The sequence below is a fragment of the Lygodium microphyllum genome, chromosome 29 (genome assembly GCF_053477565.2).
Source record: "Lygodium microphyllum isolate KBCC chromosome 29, Lygodium_microphyllum_v1.1.10, whole genome shotgun sequence".
In the NCBI taxonomy this organism is placed as follows: Eukaryota; Viridiplantae; Streptophyta; class Polypodiopsida; order Schizaeales; family Lygodiaceae; genus Lygodium; species Lygodium microphyllum.
In genome coordinates, this window is record NC_141163.1 from 24,592,071 (window position 1) to 24,604,692 (window position 12,622).

Below are 12,622 nucleotides of genomic sequence, written 5' to 3' on the forward strand. Positions count from 1 at the left end.
TTGCTCGTAGTCCTACATATGTATACTTCTATTTCCTAGAACCCTAGACCAGATTGACACGCCAGGTAAAGTTACAAGGGTTGAAAATATTCCTGTTGCTCTGGGTTTGAAAACCATTCAAGTACAATTGCTACACAACATCTAACATTAACATTTGTGGCAATTACAGACCTCCACGAAGTAAGAACTTAAAACCCTCCTCAAAATCTAGAACTAATCATCTCTAATCCAAACCTGATTGATAAGAAGATTCTATAGATGGAACCTCAGGGAAATTCTTGAGGTAATAACAAAGTACAAAGAAGGTTGTAAAGAGCATCAAAGTACATCATAAATACAGTGGTTGTTTGAACAACCAATCTGAACCAATTGGGTGGGCTATAGTGCCAGATCATATGAGGGGTTAGGTGAAATAATGTAGCAAATTCCGACAAGTGCAAGAAACCATCTCTCCTTAGAACCACCCTACAACCTCTCCTAGCTTCCACAGAGTATAAACGATTCGTCTCCAAATCCTACAAAGCATCTATTAGTGGTAACATCCTGGGAATCTATAGCATGGCTCCACCTTGAAATCCAAATCCAGTTTGGAGTGGGGATCTTGTTCAAATGTCGGCCAATGACAATAAAAGCATAGTTTCCTTGGGCATCCTCATATCCACATGATGCACCTTTGCCTTTGACCCAAGTTAGTACTTCCTAAGTTGCAACCATAGTCTTTGCTCATGAAAGACCGCTAGAGGGCTGTTCTCCATACCTCTTGAGCTCTAGAACTTCCCGAGGAAAATACCATTGCTCTTTATGTGCACTAGGGTGTGATGTGGGAAATAGCTAGGTTGCCCTAGATGCGATGAATGTACGTTGTGCTTTTCTTTTCTCTTTCCCCCCACCACACCCCCACCACACCCCCCCACACCTACTCCCCTTGCTCTAGGCAGATAAGGACAATTTGTACTCATGTCCTAACACTCCATAGGGAAACAAGTCACCATCGGTCTACGAAAATATCCTCTCCCATTTCCTCCTCTTCCACTTTCTAGATTTTCCTGATTAGTCTGAGCTACAGGTCCTCCACTTCCTCTTCTCCAAGATCTTCTTCTCAAAGATCCTAATCTCATATTTTGCAATTTACTTGACAATTGATCCTCAATCTCTGGTGCTAATTGGGCATTTTTGTCTTGCTAACATTTGAAAGTTTTGTCCATCCCCTTGCCAATTTTGGTCTCTATTTTCAACATGTGTTCTTAATGATTCCCTTTTTTTAATTTTCTCAAATTCTCTCTCTTTTTCTATGGCAATCATCACAGTTTCCTCAAAAGTACCAGGCTTCAATTTCCAACTTTGTCCTCACCTCTCCTTGCAAATTTTCTACAAAATGTTTAGTTTTCAACATTTCCGGGGCTCTCTCCTTGTAGCATATCCAAAGTGCTTGTAGGCATTCAATACATAAGCCTTCAACTTGTAAGCTTGCTGTCCATAGAGTATAATAGCAAAGAACCCTTTAATGGATGGAGCTATTTGGGCTCTAATGGGTCCAAGAGCCTTTCCCAAGTGTCAGCATCAACCAGGCATGCCAAACTTGCCCCATAAGCATTAGTAGAGCATTAAACAATCAAATACTTGCTACTACCCAAAGAGTATACAGTAGGTCTATCCTGAACAATAGGTCAATAGTTGATCTCAACCACTCAAAGCAATGCTCAAATGTAAGCTTTCAATGTCGGGGAGGATACCGAATAAGTGTCCAATGATCTTGGAGCTCAAGTAGGAGCTGGAAGAGATGATTTAGTTAGAGACAAGGGGCAATCAAATAGGTGCAAATCACGCTGGCTGTCCTGGGTATATAGCTCAATGACCACTTGTTGGAGCTCAAACCATTCAGGGAAAGGTCGAGATCAAGGCTGGAAGATGTGTGACTGATCCGGAAAGCAATGGGACTGGTATGTACCACCTCAATGAGTGGTTTCCATGATAATTGTGAATGAAGCTTTCTTCTCGGGTTGAAGTGAAGGTCAATGAAGCTTCTCAAATGTTCGCTCTGATACCGGTTGAAAGGTGGAGCATGAGTGAGAGCACAAGCAAAGCAAGATCTATGGAGGTTTAAGCAAGAGAGAACAAGAAGGCAGAGGAAGTCGTCGACCAATTTATAAAATGAGTTCCAATCTTGCAACTGTATTCTCTCACCTGAGTATTTAAGAAGAGATTCTTACTCATGTCATTCAAGTGTGGGATATCCTAGAAAATATTTTTACCTTTTGGAGAAGCCACAAATCTCACGTAGTCTAGGAGAGACGATCTCATTGTGTTGCTTCTCAAAACTTTAAGGCTAATAACATTGTGGATTGGGGTTTTGTAGAGGATGCGATGCTAAAGATGGGCTTCTAAGAGTAGTATGTCAAAGGGATAGCAGTGTCACACTCATTCCATAGACAAGTTCTTATCGGCTAGTAGACAACAAGATCCAACATTCAACACTTAATCATGCAAGATTTGAGTCCATAAGCTCTTTTGAGAGAGAGTCACATTAACATCATGCTATCCATTGCAAATCTAGATGATCCTCCAAGTGGTGAATTCCAAATGATACAACTTACTTTATTGGAGATGAGGGTAAGGTTTTTGAAAACTAGAGCCATGAAAGTTTTTTTACAAGCTTCTAGTCCCCTCATGATAAGTGATACAAATATTATGGTTTTTGGTTCTAAGACTCATCTCAACTAACATGGAAGCCTCATGAACATTACTCTTGGGTCACCTTGGGACCTTAGTGAGGTACATTGGTTGGGGGGAAATTTTAGGCGAGCTCTTGGGACAATTTAAAGTTAGGTGAGAAAAGCTTGTTGGCATAGGCCATGAAAGTATCTCCTTTTTGGGAAAGCGACTTGAACTTACCATTCTCACAATAGTACTTCTAGAGCATGAATGCATATAAATAAAAATTATTATAGATATTTGGCTATTTTGCCCTCAAAAATGAGCCCAAAAGGCCGGAAAACTTGGAAAATAATTGTAAATATGGCTATACTATTATGAAGTCGTTCAAAATAAGACATGTGAGATCTTGGAAGCAAAGTTCACAAGTAGGTTGAAAGTTATCCATTTTGGAAAAAATAGCTTGAAGTTACCACATTAGTAGGCTGTAGCTAAGAACTACTTTAAAAATTAGGTTGATTAAGAACATACAATAAAGTGCATAATTTGGTGATTTTGACCCCGAGTACGAGCTTCAAAGGTGCAAAAACCTTGAAAATAATTGTCAACATGGCTACATTGGTTCTTGTATAGATCATCCTAGAGATAAAAAGGGTACGTACTTGGGACCTTATTAGAGTGTAAACCACCCAAGACACAAAATTCTTTGAAAAGCTAAGTTAACATTTAGTCTTTTGCAAAGTACTTAATGAAAAAATGATCTTGTAAGGCCCAAGAGTCCTTAGAAATGCCATGCTTTTCTATCCATTATCTTTCAAAAAATCTTGGAGTATTATAAATGTACAATTTAGAGGTGTAGTTTGGTTAATTTAACCCAAAAAACTGCTTTGCCTAAAAATCTTGAAAACACGAGCTGTTTGGCCCAAATGAAGTCCTAGAGAGCTAGCTTTTCAAGTCTTGGGTGTTTGCAGAGGCACAAGAAGGCACTTTTCTTTGAGATTTTAGCTAGAGCCTAAGTAGGTCACATTTACATTCATTTTTGAGGAATTTGAACCATTCAAGCTCAATTTTGCAGTCAAAATCATTGAATTATGCACTCTAATGTACGTTTTCTATGGACCCAAATTTTAAAGTAGTTTTGGGTGGTTGGTAACTTTGAGTTATTTTTCAAATGTTAGCATCATTGTCTTGAAAATTAATCAATAGTATATATGAACTTGCAAGGCCCAAGAATCCTCAAATGCTTAAAGCAGGTGAAAAATACACCTATTGTGCCACCAAGAAAGTGATAGTTGCTAAACCATAAAGTCCTAACTATACATGTTACAAATTATCGATGTTGGTTGCATGGGTAAAATCTTATTTAGTGTGGTAAAAAAAAGAAAGTAGCAGGGGAACATCTTGCCTAACAAGAACATCTCTCCTAAAAGCTTGCTCAAAAGAAGCTTGCCAAAAAACACACGACCTTGCCTGCCATGATTGCTTAAAAGAAGCTTGCCCAAAAACACAACACCTTGGCTGCCATGTCAAGATATATATTTCAGCAGCCAGCCCACTTATCCAAGTTGAATCAAAATGAAGCAAGTACAATGTCCTCCAGTAAAAGCAAAATGAAAGTTCAGTAACACTTCTGTATAAATTCTTGTGTATGAAAACTGTTCAGTATGATAAATGTTGCTTGATATTGTTCTATGTGTGTTCAAGTGGTTTTGTCAGCCAAAAGACGTAGCTTGATGTTATGTTTTATGAGGTGGTTTTTCTAGCATTGTATATTTCAATGCATTGACCTGGTACCCATTTCTTTGAATGGCAGGTTGGCTTGCTGAGTGCATATATTATCAAAAAACTATATGTTGGCAGGTATGAATTTTGTATTAGAACTCAGTTTTTGCTTCAAGTTCAAGTAGCTCAGACTTAGAATCAATGGAATAGTGTTAAGCAATGTAGTAGCATGAGATGTATGCCAGGTTTGCACTGCACGGTATGCTGTCTTCTTCTTGACGGCAGCTCTGGCACAGAGGTGTTAAGGGAGAGATATGGCAAGTCTAGCAGTTATGCTAGAGCGGAGCTAAATAGAGATTGAGGCAACCCTAGAATATATCTGTTTGTAGAAGTGCTGACTGTGGGGAGTGACTGGCGACTATGAGAGAGACAAAGAAAGAAAGAAATGTTAATGTCTCCAAAAGGCCAAGTGGGAAAGGAGGTGATAAAAAAGGGCCCTTATACTTCAATTCAGAAATGACGAAGAGAGCATCCTTCACGAAATAAAGAGTAATCCTACGGGGTATGAGAGAAGGGGAACCCAATGATTTACTTGGATGACGATCTCACACGGATGCAAGTGAAACAGCGTGAGGCATCCATGCCCGAGATCATGGAGGCACACAAGGAGGGGAAGAAGGCTATTTACAGAAATGGTTGGATCATCATTGATGGCTAGGCCATAGACTAAGGACTCGTGGCATATGGGACAGATATTAGCATCATGATATGAAATTGCAATGGCTCTTTATGGTCATGCCAAAGGTGACTACAAGAGGTTATGGTAGATAGAGACATGATCTGACTCACTGCTACACACCAGAGTCGAGAGAGGGGACTTCATAGGATTAGAGGATACACATGTGGGTAAGCTATTGGGAGGGCACCAAATAGTAGGGCACTATGTGTGGACCCGGGTTGGGGAGGGGAGGAAAAGAGAGTGGCGAAAGCGGTGCTCTTGCGGCAAGAGTTACAAGGGGGAGTTTCACTCATTTCATGTGATGCAGAGGCATGGTACATGTGGGTTTGGATGGAGCTATCACCAGGATGGTATAAATACATTGCATTATGCCTCTTCCCCTTGAAAGTTTTCTTTTCTAAATATGTGTCCCAACTGATGATGCCACAAAGATATATTTGGCTACTTAAATAGTGCAACTACATGATTTTTGACAAAAGATACATAAAAGGGATTCAAAGTGCTACATTTGGCTTCTTTAACAACAACAAATGATCCCTTGTTGACTTTACGTGACTATCTCCTAAAAGTAGTAGGGTATCCCAAGTCATCTAGCTAATTAGTAGATATCAAGCTCTTACTAATCTCGAACACGTGGCATACGTTTTGAAGAGTAAAGGTAGATCCATTGTGAAAAGCAAACTTTAGAGCTACTTCACCTAGTGTGCAACCAGCCTTCCTTCTTAGAATGGGTGGTGATAACCTGATTTAAGAGTTAATTACAACAATAAATAAATGCACATAAAATGAAATACACACTTTACCATAACATTCTTGGACAGTAGAGTCCGTGTTGGCCCCAAAACTGGCGCCCCTTGCGGTATTTCTTTAGCTTTCATTCAATTGGAAGGAGTACAATTTGAGATTCTTCAATCTCCTCTTGCTAACCAATTGCTCTTGCTGTTATAAATGTCCAGCAAGCCTTTTGGGTCATTTGCCCCTTGTTTTACCCAGGACTTATTCTCCAATTTGACCCTTGACTGGCCAAATGCTGCCCCAAATCAATTCGGTATGGGCTAGTTCTTGAAATCCCTTGATAATCTTCAATTATCAGCTGCTAATTTCAGTCCCTTGAGCCTTCAATCTTTGGCACGGATCCCAAGGTGGCTGCTAAACCCTAATTTTTGTTGTGAATTAGTGTTTACTGTACAAATTACAGATCAGCCCACCAAAAAGGGCTGAGATCTCCTCCGAATGGCTTAGAATTGCTGAGAATGGCTGAGCATAGGTTGAAGGAGATGAGAGAATGCTGTAGAGAGAGAAAATTTTGAGATTTGTTGCGAAGAACTGATCAAAATCAGCTGCTGCCCTGCTATACCAGCCCCAAACAGATGCACCAACAACAATAGGAGCATCAGAGATTGTGATCTTCAGGAGAAAGTGCCATCAGCAGCAATTGTCAGCTTTTCAAGGTCAAGAATATGCAATCTCCATCACCAAAATGGTCTCCAATGGCTGGGAATTGGCCCTAAAAGCTGGCAGCAACAGTCCAACACCTCTTTCCAACAGCTCCAAAATGAAAAAACGAGATTTTCCTCTCCCTTCAGCCCTATTTAGCCTTTCCCCTACTTGCATGGGAAAGTTTTGCCAAGTGGTAGCTTTCTTAATCCATTTTCAGCAATTTTCAGCCATTTAATTAATTTTCAGAATTAATTAATTCTGAAAATTAATTCAGCCCTTAATCCATGCCCAGAAAATTGAACTTGCCCATCTAAAAATTAATTGGCTGGGCCATTTGCAACGCAAAGTGGTCCCATGCATTAATTGACCCTTGGACAAGCATTAATCCATTAATTAATGCCTAGTCCCTAGTGTCACCACTGACACTTAATGGCCAATTAATGGTCCTAGGGGTAAACTGACACCAAAATTTACCTAGAATCTAACAAGTGTAACTTGTTACAACTTTTGCCTTTGACACCCATATTTTTCACAGGATCCTTCGGTCTTCAACTGTGAGAAAGTAGCTTGTATCTCACATGTGCAACACTTGCGCATCTTTAATTCCACATTTGATTAATCCTTTAATCAAATGTCAATTAAACATTAGCAAAGCATCAAATTTTCGCATCCTCGTGACATAGTGAACCCACCGACGAGTGGGATGAGGATGGTGGCGGATTGGGGCTAGATAGTATGAGGTACAACATTTTTCTTGAGTCAAGAGCATGGCACTACCTTATTATCTATAGCGGGGTGGAGAAGTGACCTTCATCAGAGCAATGATGTGCTTCTAAACCACAATATCCAGCATGGTAGACTATATATTGGGATCCATGAATTGGCATCCACTAGAGGATAGGTTGCATACTAATTGTTACGGTCTCAGCAACCGTCATGTCGCAAGCTCCCCCCCTCCCTGAGCTCCGTCAGATTGCGCCAGCCCCCCAGATCAGGGAGTGGGCTTAGCAGAGTGGGTAGGGAGGACTGGCCGTACTACTCCTGGATTTCGAGAAAGCTTATGATAGGGTGGACTGGGATGTCCTGGAGGGTACCATGGTGAGGTTAGGATTCCCTCAAGTTTGGATTCGTAGGGTCTCCGCCCTTTACAGATCGGCCACCAGCAGGGTTCTCATAGGCGGAAGGTGAGGGGAGGAGTTTCGGCTGGAGAGATCGGTTCGACAGGGCTGCCCCCTGGCCCCATACCTGTTTCTATTGTTTGCAGAGGCGATGTCTCACTTCCTTAGGTCACGTGTGAGCGGACTACGCGGCCTTCGACTTCCAGTGAGAGAGGAGACTGAGTTGTTAGACTCAAAGTATGCAGATGACACAACACTCTACATAGAGGACGATGAGTTGATGCTGGAGAGAGTGAGGCTGGCTATTGACGTGTTTTGTTCAGCAGCGGGAGCGAAAATCAACTGGCGAAAGTCGGTTGATTTCCTCACAGACCCAGACTCTAGCACGGAGTGGGGCGTCCACCTGGGATTTAGATGGGTGAGCAAAGGGAAGACTGTCCGGTATCTTGGGTTCTAGGTGGGACTCGACATCACTCCTGCCCAGCAATTTCTTCCTGTCCTTGATTCTATTCAGAGGAAACTGACCTACTAGAGCATGGCTCGCCTCTCACTAGCAGGCCGAGCCTTGGTGGTCAACCCGGTATTTCTAGCGACAGCCTGGTACATCACCTCGTGTTGGTGCTTCTCCTTATCTTGTGTAGCGGAGCTCCGCAGCCTAGTGCAGAATTTCCTCTGGTTAGGGTCAGATGGTTTCAGGGACTTGAGGGCCAAGGTGGCGCAGACGACCATCATAGGGCATCGGTTAGAGGGAGGGCTCGGGATCATAGACCGAGAATATAAGAGTATAGCCATCTTGGGCAAGGTAGTTGTCTGTGGCCTCACACTAGGCGGGCAGACCTGGAAGGTCTTATTGCAGGAGGGCTTTTAAGACTGTAGACTGAGGCTTGGCGGTGAGTGGAGGCCGTCCTAGAGATGGATTTTCACATCAGCCCAGATCATCCCCCCCAGATCACCTTTCCTACGCAGCCTACTCCGTGTGTGGTAGGGCCTCTGCAAGGCCCTAACACAAAGCCCCCCAGGTTGCCAGGAAGAGAGAGATCGTCAGCCGGTGATTTGGAAGCCCCACGTCAAAGATTGGGAAGGAGCACAGATCGGCAAGCGTACCCACATCCAGTGGGCTGGTTGGGAGGCCGGCCCGGCTCGTACCATCAGGATATGGCGGGAGGTGTACAGGATGGCGGAAGAGGAGGTTGCTGTAGAGAGCATTAGGCTGTCAGAGGGGAGTGGAGTTGAGGAGAAGGGACACAGACTCAACAATACCTTTGGAGTGGCTTGCTCCCTCGATACGAGAGCCAATAGAGCCTGGGGAGGCATGGAAAGCTAGGTTCTCACCAGGAGGCATCCCCCTACAGGTGGTAGGAAGAGTGGGTGGCGCCCCACACAGGACTTTCTTTGCAGTGCATGAGGGGGGACGTCTGGCCCTTGACAGAGGGCAGCAGGATGAGGGGATAGCCGCCCTCTTGTGGAGAAGGATTCGGGTAGTGGGTCTTCAGGGGAAGACATGGCGACTGGACTCCTATGTCTTCTGGGAGGAGCCTTTTCGACGGTTCTTTTAGCGCCGCCTATGGGATAGTTGGAGACCGAGGAGGGTGTCGTATTTCTTACGGCTGGTGGCACATGGAGGCTTCGCGGTGGGAAGTTGGCTTGCCCAAATGCAAGAGGGAGGTTGTAAGTGTTGCACACAGCAGCCTCTGGAAACCCCAAAGCACTGCCTTTGGTCATGTGAGGAGGTGCAGCTCGTGTGGAGAGGAGCTTGCCGCATCCTTCGCCGTATAGCACCCAGCCTTGGATGTATCTCATGGGGAGCCTTCTGTTGGCAGGCAGTCAGCCAAGGCTGTCACCTTTTGTATGAGGCCGGGATGCAAGACATGATATTCTTTATCAAGGCAGGGTCGTGCGCAGTGGCTGGTTTGGAGGCTCTATCCATCCGATAGGCACTTGAGCCCACAGCAGACCGATCAGAGGTATGGGAGATCATAGGGAGTCTTACTAGATGGCATATCTGGAAGGCGCGGTGTCAGGAGGCTTTCGGCGGAGAGAGTCTATCAGTATAGGCGACCTTAGCAGAGCTCTGGACCTCCATCATCCACTCCCTCCACGGACGATGGGATTAGGTGCAGAGCGATTCCAGGGCTCATCAGGAGCTCCGTGGTCATTTCATGTGCACTTGGGACTGTCAAGACCTGTTTTTCGTGATGCAGGTAGGCAGCCCCAGTTGGCGATATCCCCCCCCCCCACCAATGGCTTCTTGCCTCCATCCCCCCCAGACCGCCTTGAGAGGCTTGTATACATAATGTATTTGTGATTTTTCATCAGCTCTAGCTTGTCTGTTGAGCATGAACATTCCGCTGTAATCGGCTTTTTTGAGTAATATAATCAGCTACATTTTACTTGCAAAAAAAAAAAAAGGGATCCATCCCTTTCGTGGAGACTCTTCTTTTGACATATAAGCACAACCCATCGGAGCAGATCACACCTTCCTCATGATCGCATTGGCTTTCACCTACCCACAAGGTCCACACCCCCCTCAGCATAGTCATCCACACGATCTTCTACTTCACACAAGAACTATTGGGAATAAAGGCCTCGTGCCTTTTAAATGTGCTCGGGTGTGAACACACCCTTAGCTTACACATATATATCCATCTAAAAACCTAAAGGTACACTCTTGTCATTGTACCTAAAAACGTGCTCCCTCTCTACTTTGCTCTCACGCACTCTCTGTGTTTTTCCCTGCGCGTAGCGACAGTTTGTCTCGATCTTTGTGCCTCTCCCTCACTACAAACTGGTATCGGAGCCAATGGTTCACGATCTCTGTGCCTCTCCCTCACTACAAACTGGTATCAGAGCCAATAGTTCACGCAAGCTATTGAGGGGTAGATCGACAGGCGTAACAGTCTCGTGTAATAGTCTTGTGGACTGTCGAGAGGAGCAGGCGACACGCAGAGTCTCGTATAACAGTCTTGTGGACTATTGAGGAGCAGGCGACACGTGGCGAGTAGACGAACAGACGGTCGAGCTGCGTGTCAGGTGATGAGGCGACCTGAACACGATGCCAAACGGTCTTCGTGACAAGTGACGGGACAGGCGACTGGTTGGGCATCCAACGTGGACCACGGCGATAGTAGGCATAACAGGACGGGGCTATAGGGCGACAGCAGGCGTAATGCGACGGGCGGCATGTCATCCCGTCACACGAATGGGACAGAAGGTCAATGGACCCCGTCATGTCCTTATTTTTTCTTTTTTTAAAAGAAAAAATCAGATTCTACCCCTTTCTTGATGGGGTTTTGCACGCGCAAGCACAAAATCTCAGATTTGTGCAAAATTGGCCCAAAAATTTGGGGCTTTTCTCAAATTTGGAAATCTCAACACAGAATTGGACAATCTGACTCAGAAAGTGTAAAGTCGGTGAACATTTGCCCGGGAATTATGGGTTTTTCACATTTTAGTGAAATTCTTTCAATTTAAATTAGTGCACGCATGACTTGGAAAATTTGGGGATTTGTCCAGATTTGATGCGAGCAAGATGCAACAGTGATATTTGTCTCGGAAATTGCAGGAATTTGTGACATTTTGTCCCCGACATTTGGGGCTTTTAATGTACATGTACAAATTGGGCTGAAATTTACCCTATTTCTCGACATTGATGCACATTGGACCCGTGCAATTTGGGCCTTTTGCAGTTTGGGCAAAATTTGTGCAACATTTGGTCATTTTATGTACATGCAGGTTGAATTCCACGCAATTTGGACATCAACACTTGGTAAAATTTGAAGGTTTTGCTGAAATTGCTCTATTTTGGCAAAACTGGCTTGTCCTATTCATGATAGAGGAAATGCAGATGTGTGTTTGATGCTTTGAGCACAAAATTTTGGGGCCTTTGACCGTTCATGTCAAATTTTATGCCCGTGGGTATATGTACAAGAGAAATTGCAGCTGAAATTTTGGGATTCCTCATGTAATGTGATGCAGATGCCCTTGGAACAGCTGTAATCAGTTGGATAATGCTGTAGCACATGGTTTGATGCTTCTGAAAATTTAATTACAGATCTGAAATCTGTGCTTCTGCATGGTCATTTATTGCTGATTGGTACTTGTTTGTACCTTGGTCACTTGGGTGACAGTTTGGGCTTGCATTTGCTGGTTTTTTGGTCACATTTGGGCTGAAAATCATGGCTGGCAGCAATGACATCAGTAACCTGATGATGCACATAAAGAAGCTTGAAGGCGCACATAACTTTGCAATTTGGCAAAAGCAGTGCTACAATATCCTGTTACAAAAAAAGCAGGCAAAGTCCATCAAAACCAAAGGGGCAAAGCCCGTGGACACGGATCAGGATGATTGGGATGAGTTAAATGAGCTTGCACGCTTAACCATAGAGCTATCGATTTCTGATGCCTTGCTCTTCAACATTGAAGGTTTAGATTATGTATATGCTATATGGACTAGATTGGAAGAACTGTATGCACAAAAGAGTGCTGTAGGCAAAGTGTATTGGCTGAAAAAGCTTATGGATTTGCGTATGAAAGAGGGTACAGCAATGTCTACTCACTTGACTGAGTTTAACTCCATTTTCAGCGAGCTGGTTTCCTTGAAGTTCATGATTGATGAGGAATTTAAGGCTACTTTCTTGCTTTGCACTCTACCAGAGAGTTGGGATACATTTAGGACTGCTATGAGCAATTCTAATGTAATTCTTTTGTATGCTGATGTAGAGAGTGCTCTACTTATGGAAGAGATGAATTGGTAGAACAATGCATCTAGTAAGTCTTCCAGTGCTTTGCATACTAGGGGCAGATCACAGCAAAAGGGTAAATATGATGGCAAGGGAGGTAGTAAATCACAGGGCAAAGATGTTGAATGCCATCATTGTGGCAAAAAGGGTCACTTTAAACGTGACTGTTACGATTGGAAGAAAGAGAAAGGAAAAGGCAAGAAGACAAATGA

The 12,622-nt window shown here is 43.7% G+C and overlaps 1 protein-coding gene across 2 annotated transcripts in view; it reads left to right on the forward strand.

Moving 5' to 3' along the window:
- LOC148010456 (sodium/hydrogen exchanger 1-like) overlaps positions 1-12,622 on the forward strand; it is a 99,730-nt gene that overhangs the window by 26,678 nt on the left and 60,430 nt on the right. For both annotated transcript variants that reach the window (XM_087670994.1, XM_087670995.1), the window contains one exon: positions 4,466-4,512. In XM_087670994.1, the coding sequence (XP_087527120.1) occupies positions 4,466-4,512 (47 nt within the window). The remainder of the gene's footprint in view (positions 1-4,465; positions 4,513-12,622) is intronic.